Raw genomic sequence first — 17,726 nt, 5'->3', positions numbered from 1 at the left:
CCCCCAGAAGGCTGGCCGATCGTCATCTCAGGAAATCGCCTCTCCCCTCCCTGATAGCAATACCATGCTGGACGAGTCCGAACCGAAAGCCTCGTGCCAACCGCCTGGCTTGGTGGATTCCCCCGACCAGCTTCCGTACAGTTCAGCAAAGCTACCAGTCCCAGAAGGCAGCCAAGGTAATTGAGTTTCGCATCCTTTCACCACTTGTCTCTGGAGCTCTGCTTCTGACAGCCTTCAACAGAACATCCAATCCTTATTGACTTGAAGAGCGGTGAAAAGGATTCTCCGAACAGTATCAAATCCAAGATTATTGGTCCTGCTGTGCGCACCAGTGCCACAGACAGAGGGATCGCGGATAGCACATCTTCCAGCACAGATGCCGAATCGGACCCTGGGACTCCCGGAAATCCTGGAAAGTGCGATGGGGGAGAGCACCGACCGATGAGGCGGCGAGGCGTGCGGCACATGGGTGTTCGAGTCGAGATTCCTTCCATACCAGACGCTCTCCAGGAGACAGAGAGGCGAGGCGATAGGACCGATCCCAGCGACGACAGTGACTACAATAACTCCAGCGACTGCAGCGAAGACGACGATGATGATGACCATGTTGTCACTAGGCGGTCGCGGAAGCGGCGGAAACTCTCGGCGCGGTCCTCCGTGTCCACTGTCTCTTCCACAGCTTGCGCAGACGATCCTTCCCTGACTGCTTTACCAAACGATAAGAAGTCACGGAGTCCGGCGAAGAAGTACTATAAAAATCCGGCCAGTGATTCTTCCCGTGTGCCCGGTGTCCCACAAGATGATACGGTGACGAAACACTCGGGCGATGACATACCAGTTTCCGGGTTTCTTTCGAGCCACCTGAGCGGGTCCAAAGTGTGCTATACTATAACATTCTATCACCAGGACGCTGGTCGGCCCTTATCAGTGAAGGCAAACGGTCTGTCGCGTCCCAGTCGCAAAAAGCAGCAGCCCGTCGCAACCGGTGTGCGTGTGCCGTTTGCTTTAGAGGACGACGCGCTGCTGAAGGAACTCAAGGAGGAGGGCGAGCCATGGGATGAGATCGCCAAGCGCTTCCCGGGCAGATCTAAGGCGATTCTGCAGGTGCGGTACTCCACCAAGCTGAAGGACCGCGCCCCGTCGCGGCGGAAGTCGAAGCCTAGAAAACATGGATGCCGTTGAGCAAGAATACCAACAGCGTCTACAGAGACGGGTATCAGCCGGATGGCCCTGACAGGAGATCTGGATGTCCAGGGGCCACCACCGTAGGTGGTAGACTGCTACAACTATGCACCTCCGACAAGCGTCTAAAGATCGGCGGTGGAAGCTAACTTACCATTATTGAACTGTATATATCCATGGTAGCAATCAATAGTATCAACAAACAATTCGAATTTGCTCTATGCATTTTTTTTGTTTTTCCAAATACATGTGTCACGTGTCAGACGGAATAATAGTTGTTCTAAACCTACTTCCTCCGAGCTGTGAAATAACTCTGAACCGAATCCAAGTCTCAACACGAATAACAGGAAAACAGAGTAGCGCTCTCTTCTTCTTGCTCGCGTATCTTTGTCCCTCGCGCCAAAAAAAAAAGGAAAAGAAAGAAAGGAAAAGAAATAATTTAGGAAATTATATTATGCCATTTTAAATCTCGAATAAGAAAACCTAAAAGAGCAACACGAAATGTCTGACCATGATTGGGGTTGCTATTGGATTCAGAGAACCAAATTCCTCGTGCCAGCTTAGGGTTCAATGCATCTTCGTTGATACCACTGAAATCGAAAATGAACATTGCACTCCAATCGAAAAGGGCAACATCAGCAGTCACGTTCATTGAATACTTCCTTGCCTGCTTTGATAACCAGATTGCATTCTGCTAAAAGTGTGACCCAAAAGGCTCATCTTGAGCGGAATCATGTATCGCCTTTGCATTGCCTTGATTGGTCATAGTCTGCGGGAAATCCCCGCAGTGTATAACTTTGGTGTTCTTCAGTTCCAGAACGGCAATATTAACCATCTGGCCGCCATTGTGATACACCCATCTAACATCGGTTCGACAACCTCCTCCTGATGACAGCTCCCCTCTGCAGTAAAGACGTCAGATCCTCCGCCCCAAAGACTCTTCCTGGCGACGGCAGTTCAAAGCCTTTACTGGATTCGGTTCCACAGGCAGGCTTATTGGAGCCAGCGTTGGATCAGGATACATGGCATGGACGAGAATGGTCCCGAAGTAGTCAGGGTGATGATGACCCTCTGCCCTTGGATCCACCGATCGTGCTAGACTCTGATGACAACACTACGGACGGGTCCAGTGTTGACAGCGACTTCACATCTCCGGCCAAACGAGACAGTTCCGGCCGTGCAACATCTATATCTTGCTCTCCCAAAGCTGGTGGAAGAGTAGAAGCCGGCACTGGCATCGCCGGTGGACGTTCTACTCCCCTCAAGAGACGCCCCTGGGCCAGTGTCATGCACCCCATGATCGCGGTCGAAGTGCCGGTTGTCGCGGATCGCCTCGAAGAAGACATATCAAGCTCGATGCAGTACGAGAACGGGCTAGGCAGCCGACAGGACCGTAAGCTTCCCGGGGAAATCGTTCAGTGTGTTGAAGACGACACAACCATGTCCGACACAAGTAGCTCGAGCGGGCACTCCGACGACATGGATGACGACTACCGTGCGAGCAGCGAAGAGGATGGCCCAACGAAGCCGCCACCGAAGCGTCGCAGGCTATCCGGCGCTGTGGCGCGCCGTCTTCCGTCTCAGACCCAAAGAGCAGCCGCTGCAGGTCGTGATGTCGAACGGGTAGACAGCAGGGTGCGAAAGACGGCTCCGAAGGACAGTTCCACGACTCCCCGGAACACAGGTCATGGGCCGGACACGCACTCCCATTCATGGCCTCCCAGTGATGTCGAGCGGCCTAGTTGCCCCATTCCGTTGTTGGCCCCAGGGGAGGCTCTGATGCTTTCATCTGCGGTGGCCCAAGTCGTTTTCGAGATGGTCAGAGGCTGTTCAATGACCACCTCAGATCTCGCGGGCGAGCCGACAGCCGCGGCTGACACCAAAAACGGCGAACGGACGGTTGATCTGAACAGGAAAAGATGTCGCTGGACTGGGGGGGAGGACGACCGCTTAATGGCCCTGAAGAAGGATGGCTTCTCTTGGCCGGAGATCGGGGAGCGGTTTCCACAGAGACGACTCAGCTCCTTGCGGCAGCGATGGTATACAAAACTTTAGAATATGCAGGCAACCCCCCTAACGGACAAGCGGAGGCAAGAGGGAAAATGTAAGCGCGCCCACGATCCCTGTATGTAGGTCCCAAGTTATGTGCGAGGTGAGCTTGAAAATCATACTTGGAAGACGTGTTGCAATGGGTACTGATGCCTTCTCCTTGCGGACCTATTAGGTAGTGAGTCGGCCGGTGAGCCCCTGCCGATATCGAAGCCGCCGACGCCCCCCGAAACTTCACATTGCTATCCTGACAGACAACCCCAACCAGTAGATGACCCTGCCATGGTGGACATTGAAGAAACCTGGCACTCGAGAACATTACTCCCGAGAATTACAGCCTGTAGAGGAACTCAACAACCATATACGCCTCACCCCCATCACCCGTCTCATCATCCTCAGCATTTGATCAGCGATTTGGCCCGTTTACGCGAAGGTTGTAAGCATGGTTGAGGGTAGCTGCCCCACAGATATGAGCCCCGAGGTACAAAGTAGTACTAGTCTAGAAGTAGTTTAGCGCCAGACCTCATAGCCACTAGGCTGCAAGAGGAATAGACCGTCTCTCTCTCTCTCTCTCTATTTCACGTCCACATGCAGCCTTCCTATGACGGACGGCCAACCACCGTGGTGTACTAGATATGTGTCATCCCTGATACTGCGCGTCTAGTCAATGAATACTTCTTCTTATGCACTGCTACCTAAAGCTCCAACCCTCGAAATCTGTACCGGATTGGACTCGACCAATCCATACAGCTCTTGCAGAGAGCCGGCGGATAATGCCTTTTCAGTAACTAGATGTATAAATCTCTTAGTCAGCCAGATAGACCCTCAAGCCTAGTGTTCGTACTAGCGCACTGTCGAATCCAGCCTGTGATTAGTGAGTCACAAGCTATTCACATGGTCCAAAGACAAAACTCGGAAAATTCAATCGAGCACTTCATTTGGTAAGGCCTCCATGCCGAAGAAAAAGACGTGGTTATGGATAACTTTTTTTTAACAGACTTCGAACTAAGCCGGGGCATTCGCCTGTTTTCACCAATCCGTGGATAGAACAAATGGAGCTCATTTCAATTTCTCTCACAGAATTGCTACCATATCTTTAAGAGTATTTCCGCTACATACATAGGCAGTCATGCTGAACAAATAAGACATATGGACCGAAAGAAACAAAAGTAGCCGACACAATGGCTTCGTGAGTACATGAGGGATGGCTCACATCTGCCAGTTGTTGACTCCCTGATCATGCGATGCAAGCATACCAATGCACCACAAAGCAAGCATAACAGTCAATCGTGGTTGGGTGGCAGTTCCTCCTGTGGTCCAAAGGATTGGTTGAGCGAGCTCAAGATTTCCATTTTGGTCCAGCTTCCGGATTGCGACCAGTTCTTGATTGCTGACAAGGAACCCGTAGCGACTGTTGTGCTGGTTCATATAAAAATTAACCTGGCTTAACGCTTGGCGATACTCATTTCGTTGACTGACAATTTGGCTCCCTCTCATGTCGGTTCTCCATTTCCACGAGGGCTTGACATCTCCAGGAGCACGGTTGGGTGCAGTTGCTGGAGCCGCATGGATGTCGAAATATGCAGTATCGGGTTTGTAATTTTCAATTGCTCGTGCTGATTCGCCAACATCAAAACACAGTTCTGTGCGACCCTGCATTCCTCCATTGTTTGCTAGAAAAGCAAATCCAACTCGCAATGAGCGTCGAATGCGTGGTCTCAAAATCTCGCAGATTTGCGCTTGGAGAACATTTTCGGCGGTAATGGGTCGTGGTGGAGAGACTGGCATGGGGTCAGCCGCGATCACCGCGCCGTTCAAGACATTTTGGTACTGCTGGAGAATTGTCTCGAGATTAAAGCTCTGCCAGGTCTGGAGCCCTTGGATGTCGAGATAACTGTATGCTTGATTTGTAGTGTTGCGGCCTGGCTGGGGTGGGGGGTGGACCGGAACTGCCGCCAGTGGCTGCTGTAAGATGAAAAGAGAGATTCAGGCCTGGAGCTTTTTAATAACTGCACACATCCAAGGGAAATTCTTCTAGGACACTTAGAACACATTTCGGCTATATATATATATTGAAGTCCAGAAAAACAAATTATGTCTCCGTAATAAGGCGATGCCTGAGAAGCCGCAGGTATAAGGGGTGTTTAAGCGGCACAAACCTCAATTGGCTAACTGAAGAGGTCGAAGTTTTAATTCTTGTTGCTGAGCGTGACTCATCTTAGAAACCCACTCGACGTGTCCATTTGTATCGAATGACAACCCAATAGCTCCTCCACAAGATTTACGTGCTTGACACAGCCTTGTTAAAATCGCAACTCAGTGGAGCAATAAGATCGCGTCCATCAGGGTAGAGAATTTAGAAACAAGACACTAGTGTTATTATAGTATAGACTCAAAATTTCTGGCGAGCCATGTACCGATCGAAATTGAGCAAACAGATCAAACAATTCCCTGCTTCTCTTCCCTCATAAGGCTCAGCCTTTCGCCGCGAGCATAGAATTTTGAGGGCGACGAGCAAACTGGAAGATCGAAACACAACATCCAATGGATTTTACTGGCGTCGAACCCTCTGAAATAACATTTAAGCGAAAGCTTTTCAGTTCAGAATTTTCAGAAATATTCCTTGTTCATATTCGCAACAATTTATGTGTAATGAAAGTGGTGTGTGAACCTTGAGCTCTTCAAAACATCGGTTCATTCTAACATCTGGGGCAGCATCATGACAACGGCCCAGTCAAGCCCGCACCTCCTGAGCGTGAAACAAACATTCACATCTGCGAATCGAGTGCCTATAGGCGACTGATGAAGCACGGCCTTTGCGACCGCGGAATCGTGCCCCGGTTCTATGGGACAATGGAACGGATGGACTTGTCACATTATCAACCTCACCTGAAGATGTTTCTTAACGACAAGAGTCCTCCTAGCGCCATATTCTTGGAGTACATTCCTGAAATGGAAATGATATATCCGCACAATTTTACAAAGGAGCGGGGAGAGGCTTTGATCCGTGGCATCCGAGAGATTCACAGAGCGTTGGTTCTGCATTGCGACGCCAAACCGAGGAACATGATGATTGTCAGAAATGACCCGGAAAGAGTGGTCTGGTTAGACTTCGACAGAGCTCAGACCTATCACGCAGATAGCCTTACTGAGAGACAACAAGGATTTATTGAGGATGAAGAGCTAATGGTGTCTCAATTCGCGGATTCACTAGTGAGTGATCTACAGCAACTTAGGTCATAGTCGAACACTAACCAGGACCTACAGGAAGCTGATCATACGCGAGGCGAAATTGATGAGACTTATCTCTACTACTGCACCTAGGCCAATTTCACTACGTTGAATATGAGTGCACTTGCGGAGATGGTGCGATAACCTTTGGGGACTGCAGCGTGAGGAATAGCGTTCAATGTCGAAGAAGAGACGTAAATAGACTTTTAGGTAGTCACTGGTCGGAGTTTTCTTCATAGAACGTGAAACCTTACAACCGCGAATAAAAATAATATAATATGTTCCATAATTTTGCAGCTTTTCTCTTCTACTTCGCTTACGGCCCAGTGCCAAAAATATAAAAAATATAAATAAAAATAAAAATAAAAATAAATAAAAATAAAATAAAAATAAAATAGACTGGGTTTGAAGGATATCCTGGCCTCCGTGAAAATGTAACACTGCTAGGTCTTTTCACGCATTTAAATATGGACTATCTTTAACCCGGCCGTGGCTGGTGGAGGCCTGCCGCATGTGATCATACTCCACCTTTCTAGAAAATGTCATGGTGGGGCATTCTGCCAAAATCAACCTTGCTCCCTTTGTTGCCCTTTCCGACTCTTTACGTCACTACGTTTTGACCACACCTTCCCATCCGCTTTCCTCTTTGCTCTATTCCCCATAAGTTGGCCCTTCCCGTGGACCTCTGAGCGGTGACAGAACATTTCGCAAATGCCAGAGAATCGCTCTACGGTTAGGCGAACAATCCAACCTTTACGCTTCTTGCAAGCGCCTCACCTCCTCCTTCATAAATACCATTCTTGCAATCATCAAGGTGAGTTTTAACCATCTCCCGTAGCCCTTAACTACTAACATAGTTTATAATAGTTCAACTTTCGTATTCCAACGCCCATACACCCTACGGCTGCGAGTCACTCTTCAAAAAACGCTTTTGCGAGAGACAAAATTATTTCCCTTATTTAAACTCCGCCGAATAATTCGCCCCGATAGTCGTCAGCCTCGCGATTTGGGTAAGCCGCAAGCGTCACCAGAGGCGCCTCGCCGGAATTTCGGGAAAATATGGCTGCTCAGGTTGGGGATAAGGCTCTCAATGGAGAATGGGAGGAGATCGGCGCGCGTGATTTTCACATAAAAGAGGACATGACTATGACATTTGAGGGTAGATCATGTAATATTGCAGACGGTGAAGGGAAGTTGGTCGAGAAATTAGGCGCGGGCGATGGACAAGTAACGAGAAAGGTCCTCGCTGGATATCGATGTTACATAATGAAGGCGTCAGTTAAGTTTGAGAAGAGGTAGTGCTAATATTCAGAAGCAACATTTTGCATTTATCATTGATGGTAGTCAATCTTTAGTTACTTCTGGGACATCACCGCTAGACTCTGGGGTATATGTATCCCCCAATCCAAACAAGTTACAGATGTTCCATCCTTCCTTGTAGGAGATCCTGACAGCAAAGAAAGCATCTTCGTTGAGTGTCTCCGGCATGTACATAGACAGGCAATTCGTGACTGCTAGTCCTCCTCTCTCCTGTTCCTCTCTCCATAATTTGCTCGTCTTTATCGCAGTGCGAAATGGTTCAGGAAGGTTTTCGATCATGTCCCGCCTCACGAAAGAAAAGGAGCAGTGCTGTCCGTCTCCTGGAAACGTCGGATCCCCTGTCGTCAACGTTAGCTACAAAAGCGACATCTCATTAGGGGTCATCTGTCTAACCCGGAACCTGTTGTGATCCCAACCGGGGACGCTTCGGCAATGGAACGCTGAACTTTGCTGCTAGGGAGGAGAGAACTGGGGAATACAAGGAGTTTTGATTGTTGGCGATCCAGTTGACCAGCGTCGTTCTCCTCTCCTCGCTCAAGGAAACCACTCTATTTTTACCCAGGCCAACGGCGCATAGTACGACAAGTCCCTGTCCAAACTGTCCACACGTTCGAAGAATATCGTGTAGAAATGAGTAGTATATCTTGAAAGCACGAATAGTCTGATCAGTGGTCATGATCTTAACTGCGGCGGAAAGGAGGTTCGCGGCTCTGGGCTCTAATCGCCCTAGGGTGTGAAGTTTCTTTGCGTGCTCTTGGAGTCTCTCACACGGCTCGCGGATTCCGGCCTCCTGCTCAAGCGACTGGGCCATTAGGTTGAAGCTGGAATTAGAACCTGCTTTGTGAGGAGTTAAGAGTGAAGAGTTAATTAAGAGTTAATTAATAGTTTATGAGAAAGCCAAGCGAGGGGAAGAAAATCCATGAACTTAGGTAAGACTTGCTCATTAGTTAATTAGTAGTTAATCAGTAGTTAATTAGTAGTTTCGGCACCCACCCCTAGACTATATTTTTGAACAGTTAATGAGAAACTTACTGCGCAGCTTGCAGTTACACCTCCTTCGTGGGCCAATCACACTGCCGCTACAAGACTCCAACCAAAACCAACAGATGCCAAGCTTATACGGATAATCCCCACTAGTGCCATAAATTGATACAAGTTTATATAGACTTCAATTTTTGGAGGTCTACTCACCTTTCCATTTTCTTCTAATGCAGTTTTTGCTACACATTCCTCGATTGTCATCACTGTCAAGCAACATCTCTCCCTGGCCGACTTTTCCAGTCAGGGTTCAGGGACAACACACCAGGCATCCGGTTCGGTTTTTTTCCTGAGCTTTCTACCAATCAGACTCCCAAACGGCTCAATGATCATCCACCTGTCCGTGTACTGATAGAGCATCCCGGGCGTCTAGGTCTCGTAAATCCCTTCAGTGCTTTGAGTACTCGCGATGAAGGCAATAACACAGATCAAACGTGGACATTTGCGGCGTATGGCGCGATGTGCCTCGCATGGTCTAGGTCGGTATAGACAACATATCCTGCGTCTAGATCGACTCAGTTGATGGATGCGCGGGGTGAAATACACCAGCATATAAGGGGGCAATATTCCCTTCGAATCCTGAGGCAATGAACAGGTGTATTCAAAACATTCAAACTCGAAGCGCGATCTATATTCCAATCTCTCCAAGTCTTTACACTTTCCCACTCCCTCTTCCCTCACAATGTCCAAAGCTACAAACCCAAACAGCACCGAATCTTGTCCCGCCTCTTCCCATCCTCCTCCTCCAAACAGTCCTACCCATGGAGCGGGCAAGGGTCGAGCTCTTACTGGCTTAGCGAACGAGTCCACCGGAGCTACGAAAGCGAAAGAACCCTTTGTTATTCGACTATCCCATGTTGATATAGGGTCACGGTTGCTGCGCAACGAACTGGCAGAAATTGATCCAGAGCTAGATAAATCACGGGTATTTCCTTTCTTCCCCGTTATAGTCACCAGCCTAACCACTAATGCTTCCTCAGATTGAGCGGGACACTCTGTCCAACAACCTGGCAAAACTCAAAGCCCACAGCCGCAGCAAAACTGACATGCCACCTGAGGCGCGAAATGAACTAGAGGATCTTATCGAGGTCCTTACACCCGTGCTTATGGACGGCTTAATGAAGCCGTTTCGATGATGGTTATCACAAGAGCCGTTCTTTGTTGCTGTTTCTGTATTTTGTCTACCCGATCTGAAATGGCATGTGTTCGATGCAGAAAACAGCGGTGGGTGGGTGTGATGTGGAAACCATTGCTTCTTGCTTTACTGTGGGGTTGACCTTGTTATCCTGACGGCCCTATACTTGGGGTTTGTTTTCTCTATGTTAGCTCCAGAGCTTTGAGGCCGAATTGGAATGATGTCGTTATGTCAAAACTGATCTATATAAATAGTCAAGATCGAAGTGAAAATTTCTTAATCAAAAGTACAAAAAATCGAATCGTCCAGTCACGTGCTTTGTAAATTATGCCAGTCACCACCGCCTTCACCAAACTCATCGTCAAACTTTCTACTTTCCCCCACCTCAAGGCTTCCCAGAACATCATGGCAACCAGTATCCGTCGCGTCCTTATCTCACATCATGTTGTAGCTATTGAAATCCTACGTCCTGGTTTCAAAAATGCTATCACGGCTGCCGGCAACGTCGCCAAGGCTGCCATCCAAGCACAACCTGGGACCGTCCAAGCACAGAGTGTCTTAGTACTGCCAGGGCACTCAATCTATGGCCGCATTGAGGAGGCTTTGGTGGAGCACCGTATACCGAAAGTGAGATATAGAACTCAGAACATGATGAAGCTAGCTAACTTAGTTTGACAGACTCTTACTGACTCTATACTCGTAAACTTTCTTTCACCGAACACTGCGAACACCCTCAAGCCAGGTAAAGATCAAATATTTTGCTATCGGAGGGGTTCCTTCGCCTTCAGAGAATTTCCCATCACGGTCCTAATACCTTTGGTCGGTTCCGCTACCATCGCCATCGCGCCGATGGGACCTGACAAGCCTGATGGGACTTCCGTGCCCAATGGGAAACCCGTCCCGATCGTTTGGAACCCAGGATACTATATAGTCGCATATGGCCCTTTCGATATTCAGGTTGGCGATGAAGGCGGAATCACGCTTATAGTGATCGGTTATCAGAGGAGCGGCGATGGGAAAGAATCCGCGTGTAACCCTAATCCATGAAAGAGGTCACCAGCCTCTGCGCATTCGCTCCCTTGTCGGTTTTCCAACCATATTCCGAAATTTTGCATCAACGCATCCATTGGCAGGGGATCGTCGAACGAGGGAACAACGGTATCTGGTACATCTGTGGGCGGCCGGTGGTTTTGGTCCAAGGTCCGGTGCGCGGTTGTTAATTGATCGACGGGGTCTTCATCTGCGTTCCATGGTAAGCAGCCGATCAGGATGCAATTATTTGACTTACCAGTTTGGACAGGTTGTGGCAACTTCGCCGGTCCTTGGTGCGCATTGCATTTTCCTTTCATACCTTGTTAATATAGAATGTTAGCCAGATCTGGAAGGTCACTCTTACGTGAAGAAAGTTTAAGCTTCGCCCCTTCGCAAATCAAAGTGACCGCATCTAGTAGATGACCGTGGATTTGATCGCTTCTGAAGAGTGGTCAGCTTTTGCAGGAGTATGCGGATCCCGCGTGCATGCACATACGATATACCGGCCAGACTCTGTAGTTCCTGGATCGGATCGAAATCATCGTGCTCTGTCAAGGCGGACACACCCTCCGGGAATTGTACAAGCCCGTCTTCTGTACGAAACAGATCTTCTACCCCATCCACGATCAAGGCAACCACTTCGACCAGAAGTTTATCTGTCAGAGACCCGTTGGAGAGGCAGTAATTGGCAGCTGATGTCTAGTCAGTCAATGTGTAAATGCCTCTGGACCTATAACTTACACCCTAGTCCGGTAAGTATGATACCATATATGGTATGTTGATCTTCCTCCCTAAATCTTTCACGGAGACATTCCAGGCTCGCGAAGACAACTTTGACAAACCGACGCCATGTCGAGCGAGTAGAACTTGATGGACCTGATGGCAACTCGGAACTGTTTATCGTATCAGCAGAACCCGGTCGGGCAGGCAAGGAGGAAGCTATCAGATCAAGAATGCTGGCAGCAAAGCGCCGCTGCCACCGAGCTGTGTGTCCATCTCTGGCAACCACATCACCGCTCTGCCAAATTCGGGCATATAGTAACTCGTACGGATCATTGGCTGTATGCTCAATGTTACCGCCCGTGCCGGGAACCGACGCCCTTTTTTTGAGTCCACTGATAATCTTCTTGATAAACTGGCCTGCTAACTTGGGGCAGATCGGCTTGGAACTGTCTTCGGCCTCCGAAGGAAGAGAGGTAGTAGAAGGAGGGATCCGATCGGAGATATCGTGCGGTATGATTGCCTTTGCCTTCACGAAACACGAAGTGGCGGATGAAGTGTCGGTATTCGCAAAGTTCCTTATTGTTGGTCAAACTCTGGAGGTATTCTTCGGAACGACCTGGAAACTCACCAGCCAACAGCGACCAGGTCACAGCGGACCTCTGGAAAGTTCGAGTTTAGAAAGTCTTGTGTGCGAACCCTGATCTCTTCAGAAAATTTGGTATGTACACATGGACAGCATAATTCATATTGAACTGGGCTGACAGCAAAGTTGATGTTGCCTGGGAACCATGGAGGCGAGTAAGGCCATATGGTAACAAAAACAACAGCAAAATGACATGACAATTGAAATAGGAGGATGAAATCATTTGGGCTGCTTGGAGAGAGAGATTTCAAGTCTGAACTTCCATTCTGGAGTATCAATAATAGTTTGTGGTTTTGAGAATTAGAGACGGTATTCCCTGGAGCCATCTGCGTTGCTGGTATTGTCAAGAGTTGAAGATGGATTGCTGCATAGAATAGAACAGAAGCATACGATAACAGAAGCATACAATAGTATCCACTACCCCATTTTGACAGGGATACTCCTAAATTTTGAAAACTTAGGAGTATCCCTGTCGATGCCACATCAGTGCCCGTGCCATCCAGACTATTGTTCTTGCATCCAATTTCGCCAAAGTTTTCTTTTTTCAAAATCCCATTTGCTTCATATTTGAGCTTCTCCACCTTAGTACACATTACAATCCTCTTTGCCTTCGCCGGACTGTCGATCAAAGTGATGTATCCAGAAAGAATTCGCGCCGGTGTGGCGGCTTTCCGGAATGAAGACCCTTTACTCTTTCACCAGCCCAGACATAAGAGCTCGCACCGCTCGCCCAGTTGCCTTCCGGCGCTCTCACTGGGATATCCGTTGTCGTCTATCATACGTCGCATATCTCTGTGTGGCCTGTGCCAATAAACAGCCAAAGGCATTTACCCTAGCAACCCCCAATTCCTCTATGCCCCCCGAAGATCATCAGAGAACATCCATCGGGTGCGTTGCTTTGCTCTAGGGTTTGATGCTAATGGCTGATATCTTTCCAGTCTCGCTCGCTATTATCCACTCAAGCTGGGTTGTGAAAGGTGTGTTTGTTGAAAAGACAGTAAATGTGATCAGCGTTCCGAGAGACCCTGCCAAAATGTATTTTCCCATTCCCCTTTGCTAATTCGCATGACTGACTGGGTTACCTAGTCATGATAGGCCAAAAGCATGGACAGAGATTTACGCTACGCCGCGGCCGCAAGACAGCAGACTTTCGAGACTGCCATCTCCGCTGTAACTTGTGTTTTCCTCTTCTGCCTTCTTTACAAGGCATATGCCGCGAACCATCGTCTGGCCTATTTCTGTTCCACTTCCCTGTCCGGCTCCGTGGGGGGGAGAATAGAGATGATGCGAACCGATATCAGGTATAAGATCCATCGTGGTTCGCCTGGTATCTGCATATTTCTGCATATTTTCTGTACATCGGATGGCTTCTTAACTTCCGCAGCCTCGCCCCAGGCAAATCTTCTCTCTCATGGCTTTCTTGTCTGCATTTTTGCCTCGCCCGATCGTTAGTCCTGGGCCAATCTGCAATGATCCATATACGCCATCTGTCGGTTCGTCGAGGCCTGACGTTCACCGAAACGCCGAGGAACGGTGAGCTTATCCCCAGGGCTCTTTCTTCTATCACTAACATTCAATAGAAAAATAACGAGATATCATATTGACAATCCTGAGGAAATTCTGCGGATTGTCGGCTATTGTGGAATTTTTTACGGCCCAACATTGGGCCCTACGGTCTCCGCACATGCTCTTCTAGCCTCATCTGACGAGGCTATACCAGTGCGCTGCAGCTGGGAGGTATTCAAGAAAGCAAAGGATGCCAGATGGGCAGTTCATTATGTTGGCGAGGATTGGGATATTGTCGATGAAAAATTCGGAAGAAACAAGAAATCCTAGAGGATGGGTTTGGCTTGTACAAGGCTGAATTTTGATGTCCTGTTGTTTTCTTTCCGCTTCTTACCTTAGCCGTGCATATAAAGGGTACCTTGCCTCCTCTCAAAATTCCGTCGTTCATAACCTTCTTTTCTATGTTGTTAGTCTTTTTCGCCACCTAAAAATCAGAGGACTCTCATTCTCCAAAACTTTCACTGTCTTCCCTGCCATTACTCTACACCTCCTGGATTAAGTATGCGTCCTAGGCGTGGCGAAATCCCATCACCTCTCAAGTTTGAGAATGAGGCGCCTTTGTCATATCCTCCTCTGCACGACCGATATAATGGCAGGAGACCGCGAGTAATCCTGGCTCTCGCGAGCGGCATTGCGTTTTTGTCGGTTTTAAAATTATCTGTCCCAAAATGCCAGGTGAAGGACTAGCCGTGCAGTGAGGATGGGTTCAAGCCGTGGGCAAAATTCGCGCCGTACGATAAGCCCCTTTGGGACTTGGGTATCCAACTTAACGAACGCGTGGCTCCTTCCATGTCAGTGGTGGTCAGCCATTCCAATAAATTGTTTCAATATATTTTACTTTTTTTACAGGAAGTTTTCCAAACTTCGATATTTCTCTTGAATCCACTTGAAAACCAGGCAATGGTATAAGAATGGTTGATCGTCCTAACTTCCTCTATGCTACTTACTACGCTCCCTGCCCCAAGCCAAAAATTAGAGGAACCCTTTTCTAAGAACATCAATAATTTTTGGAGTACATGCTCATCGTCGGTACCTTGTCCACATACCTGTGCGGGCCACATTCCCTGACAACAGACACGGGGGCTTGAGAGATGGCTTCATCTGCCCATGAATGGGCAGACATGATACTACCTCAAGAGAACCGACATAGCCCAATACACAGTACCTCCATCCCACCCTATACATCATCTGAAGGCAATCCTCAGCATGCAAATTATCTGTCAACGAACGTCATGTCCCACAATGGGGTCTCTAACATACAAGACTGCGGATATCCTCCAGAAATACGTTCTGTGGGGCAAACTCCTGATGGTTTGCTGGTGCCCACGTATGAGATGCAACCACAGGTGTTTGCCCATTCGCATAGGCAGTACTTTCTGGGCACTCCCAGTGCCACTGCCAACACTAATGACGTTGATGGTGTTGGCGCATCCACTGGAAAAATACCGCGCGCAAAGCTAGTAGGATTTGGCTTCGCTTTACACCCCAGCATGAGGATTTAACTAATTATTCACAGGCATGCGATCATTGCCGGGCTCGAAAAGTTAAATGTGATGAGGCTCGGCCAACCTGCGGTACATGCAAAATGGAAAATGCTTCTTGCGTATATAAGCAGCCGCCTCCTCACCAGTGAGTCGATCGGAACTGACACTTGCTCATGAGGATAACTGATGGCCTGTTTTAGGAATGCAGCAATATGGGACGAACTTCACCAACTGCGTAAGGATATCCATCAGCAGAACGAGGGCCTCCAGGAGACGCTCCGGGACATAAAGGAACGCCAATGTGCACTTGACGCCCTTCTCAGGGAAATGCACAGCAGTGAGAATGGTACAAGGAAATGAGGTTGAAATCCAGGATTCGAGCGTCTGTGGGTTGCTCTCGTCCGCTGCCAAGGGCAAAACATCTACATCAAAGCCCTGGTGTTCTTTTTGGACTGGGTCCTCATCCTGGGGAACGCGGACTATGTCTATCAGCGGAGAACAATGGAAGATATCATCGACTGCCTAGAAACGGCGGCTTCCTTCTACTTTTCATTTATATAAATAGTTATCTTGTGGTATAAATCGGGCGTGCAGCGATTGAAAGGGACGAGGACATTTTCAACGCGCACAAGCGATTGCGAGAGACTCCGTCCATCTGTCGTGCCGCCAAGTTTTCCTTTGATTCCTTACACCCTCTGTTTGATCCGGTCATCTCCATGCCAGCACACCGGACACCGTTCACGTTCATGGCCACATCCTGGACATTTCCCCCCGCCCCTGACACTCTCATCACATCCACAACAGTACATTCTTCGACGTTGGCGAACTTTCCTTTCAACCCATCCTTCTTTGCTTTTCTGTGCTTGATTCACCCGTATCTGGCTCAACAGGTCGAGCCCCTCGGGTCGCTCGTCACCTCGATCCTGAGATCTGTTGGTTCTTTTGTTGGGTTCTGCATTATCTTGCATCGCTTGCGTACTTGCTCTCTTCCGTATTTTCTTCACGGTCAAATCTTGCATATTCTCCATCTGGAAAAATATTAGTTACACAATGAAAAGCACATTCTAAGAAGGGCGCCCACATACCTCTCAAGATAAATATACTATCCCTTTGTTTTTGCCGCTGCACTGAAGTCTGAGTGTGCCTGAGTTAGGCTATACTGAGGAGGGAGCTGGTGAATTGGCCAAAAAGGGGAGAACCTTATAGCAATAAATAGGAAGATAACTGCTTGATATACTTAGAGCTCACTCCCGTGGCTCCACTGTTTATTGGACAACCCCTAATACTTTGCAAAAAAGGAGGACGGAGTAATTTACGCTCGATCCTTTAGCCCTCAAGTTCTTCATTCTGGAGCCATAAGCCGCCACAAATAGTACCTAAAGTAGGCCTTTCTCCCACCCTTGGTGCACTGTCCCAATTTCCTGATGAATCTTCACTCATCTAGTCACTATTTTCCTGGAGATCAAAACCGCCAGAGCCGCTATTCCACCTCCACCTCCGTTGACATGATGGAATACAGTACATGCTTCTGGCTCCTTTTCTGCTACCGATATGTTCGTCTCGTGGTGAATTGCATAGCGATTCTCCTATACAAACCAATACCTCCGCCTAAAAATCCACCCTACGCTTCTCACGACGTCACAGTGATTGTACCCACGCTTGAAGGGCATGGAGTGCAGTTGAAGAAAACTCTCGATACCATCTGCAGGACTAAACCGCACGAGATCATATTATCAACCATCGACAAGAATAGTGAAAAAGCCAAGGAAACTGCAAATTGGATAAGGGGGTCTTTTCAAACAACAGTGAGGGTGGAAAGTGTTCCTCATCCAAATAAGAGACACCAAACGGCAGTCGCAATTGAAAAAGTGAAAACGGTTATTATCATCCTTGCAGATGATGATGTCTTCTGGCCTTCGGAGTCTTTCCTAGAGTGGATTCTAGCTCCATTTGAAGATCCCAAGAGGGGAGGAGTTGCCACTTGCCAGCGTCTCGTGCGGCCCGGCAATATGGGGCTCTTTGAACACATCTGGTATTTCCTTGGAGCACTTTATCTGGAGCGGAGGAACTTCGACTGTACTGCCACAACATTCATGGATGAAGGGGTGCCTTGTCTTTCCGGACATTAGCCCTTCGCGCTGCGGTGATAAAAGATACAGCATTTCTTGAGTCTTTTCTCAGTGAGCGATGGTCTGGGGTCCCTCTAAACGCGGACGACGACAACTTCGTAACACGATGGTTAATCAACCATGGCAAGATGTATTTTCAAAATCATCCTAAGGCAGAGGTTCGGAACAACGCTGGAGAATAACCCTAAGTTCCT

At 48.4% G+C, this 17,726-nt stretch overlaps 8 protein-coding genes across 8 annotated transcripts in view; 6 read left to right on the top strand and 2 right to left on the bottom strand.

The window, feature by feature from the left end:
- Nucleotides 1-1,331, top strand: part of HCAG_03099 (predicted protein) — a gene marked incomplete at both ends in the record, with an annotated part of 1,836 nt that extends 505 nt beyond the window's left edge. The window contains 2 exons of the mRNA XM_001542878.1: nt 242-1,104; nt 1,164-1,331. Of these exons, the coding sequence (XP_001542928.1) occupies nt 242-1,104; nt 1,164-1,331 (1,031 nt within the window). The remainder of the gene's footprint in view (nt 1-241; nt 1,105-1,163) is intronic.
- A 584-nt stretch (nt 1,332-1,915) lies between these two features.
- Nucleotides 1,916-3,237, top strand: HCAG_03098 (predicted protein; the record flags this gene model as incomplete). The annotated part of the gene is made up of 2 exons (XM_001542877.1): nt 1,916-2,051; nt 2,078-3,237. 2 exons carry the CDS (start codon nt 1,916-1,918, stop codon nt 3,235-3,237), a joined length of 1,296 nt encoding a protein of 431 aa, XP_001542927.1.
- A 400-nt stretch (nt 3,238-3,637) lies between these two features.
- Nucleotides 3,638-5,474, bottom strand: HCAG_03097 (predicted protein; the record flags this gene model as incomplete). The annotated part of the gene is made up of 4 exons (XM_001542876.1): nt 3,638-3,730; nt 3,955-4,019; nt 4,488-5,180; nt 5,462-5,474. The coding sequence occupies 4 exons, from the start codon at nt 5,472-5,474 to the stop codon at nt 3,638-3,640; spliced, it is 864 nt and encodes a 287-aa protein (XP_001542926.1).
- A 301-nt stretch (nt 5,475-5,775) lies between these two features.
- HCAG_03096 (predicted protein) lies at nt 5,776-6,555 on the top strand (the record flags this gene model as incomplete). Its single annotated transcript, XM_001542875.1, has 3 exons — nt 5,776-5,892; nt 5,947-6,444; nt 6,499-6,555. The coding sequence occupies 3 exons, from the start codon at nt 5,776-5,778 to the stop codon at nt 6,553-6,555; spliced, it is 672 nt and encodes a 223-aa protein (XP_001542925.1).
- Nucleotides 6,556-9,502: 2,947 nt separating this feature from the next.
- On the top strand, nt 9,503-9,956 carry HCAG_03095 (predicted protein; the record flags this gene model as incomplete). Its single annotated transcript, XM_001542874.1, has 2 exons — nt 9,503-9,745; nt 9,801-9,956. The coding sequence occupies 2 exons, from the start codon at nt 9,503-9,505 to the stop codon at nt 9,954-9,956; spliced, it is 399 nt and encodes a 132-aa protein (XP_001542924.1).
- Nucleotides 9,957-10,282: 326 nt separating this feature from the next.
- On the top strand, nt 10,283-11,002 carry HCAG_03094 (predicted protein; the record flags this gene model as incomplete). The annotated part of the gene is made up of 2 exons (XM_001542873.1): nt 10,283-10,582; nt 10,634-11,002. The coding sequence occupies 2 exons, from the start codon at nt 10,283-10,285 to the stop codon at nt 11,000-11,002; spliced, it is 669 nt and encodes a 222-aa protein (XP_001542923.1).
- Nucleotides 11,003-15,574: 4,572 nt separating this feature from the next.
- Nucleotides 15,575-16,910, bottom strand: HCAG_03093 (predicted protein; the record flags this gene model as incomplete). The annotated part of the gene is made up of 3 exons (XM_001542872.1): nt 15,575-15,868; nt 16,132-16,431; nt 16,893-16,910. 3 exons carry the CDS (start codon nt 16,908-16,910, stop codon nt 15,575-15,577), a joined length of 612 nt encoding a protein of 203 aa, XP_001542922.1.
- A 502-nt stretch (nt 16,911-17,412) lies between these two features.
- Nucleotides 17,413-17,726, top strand: part of HCAG_03092 (predicted protein) — a gene marked incomplete at both ends in the record, with an annotated part of 2,477 nt that continues 2,163 nt past the window's right edge. The window contains one exon of the mRNA XM_001542871.1: nt 17,413-17,508. Coding sequence (XP_001542921.1) covers nt 17,413-17,508 — 96 coding nt within the window. The remainder of the gene's footprint in view (nt 17,509-17,726) is intronic.

The sequence above is a fragment of the Histoplasma capsulatum genome, genomic scaffold (genome assembly GCF_000149585.1).
Source record: "Histoplasma capsulatum NAm1 scaffold_2 genomic scaffold, whole genome shotgun sequence".
NCBI lineage: Eukaryota > Fungi > Ascomycota > Eurotiomycetes > Onygenales > Ajellomycetaceae > Histoplasma > Histoplasma mississippiense.
Note: the sequence above shows the minus strand (reverse complement) of the source record. Positions and strands in the feature narration are given on the sequence as shown.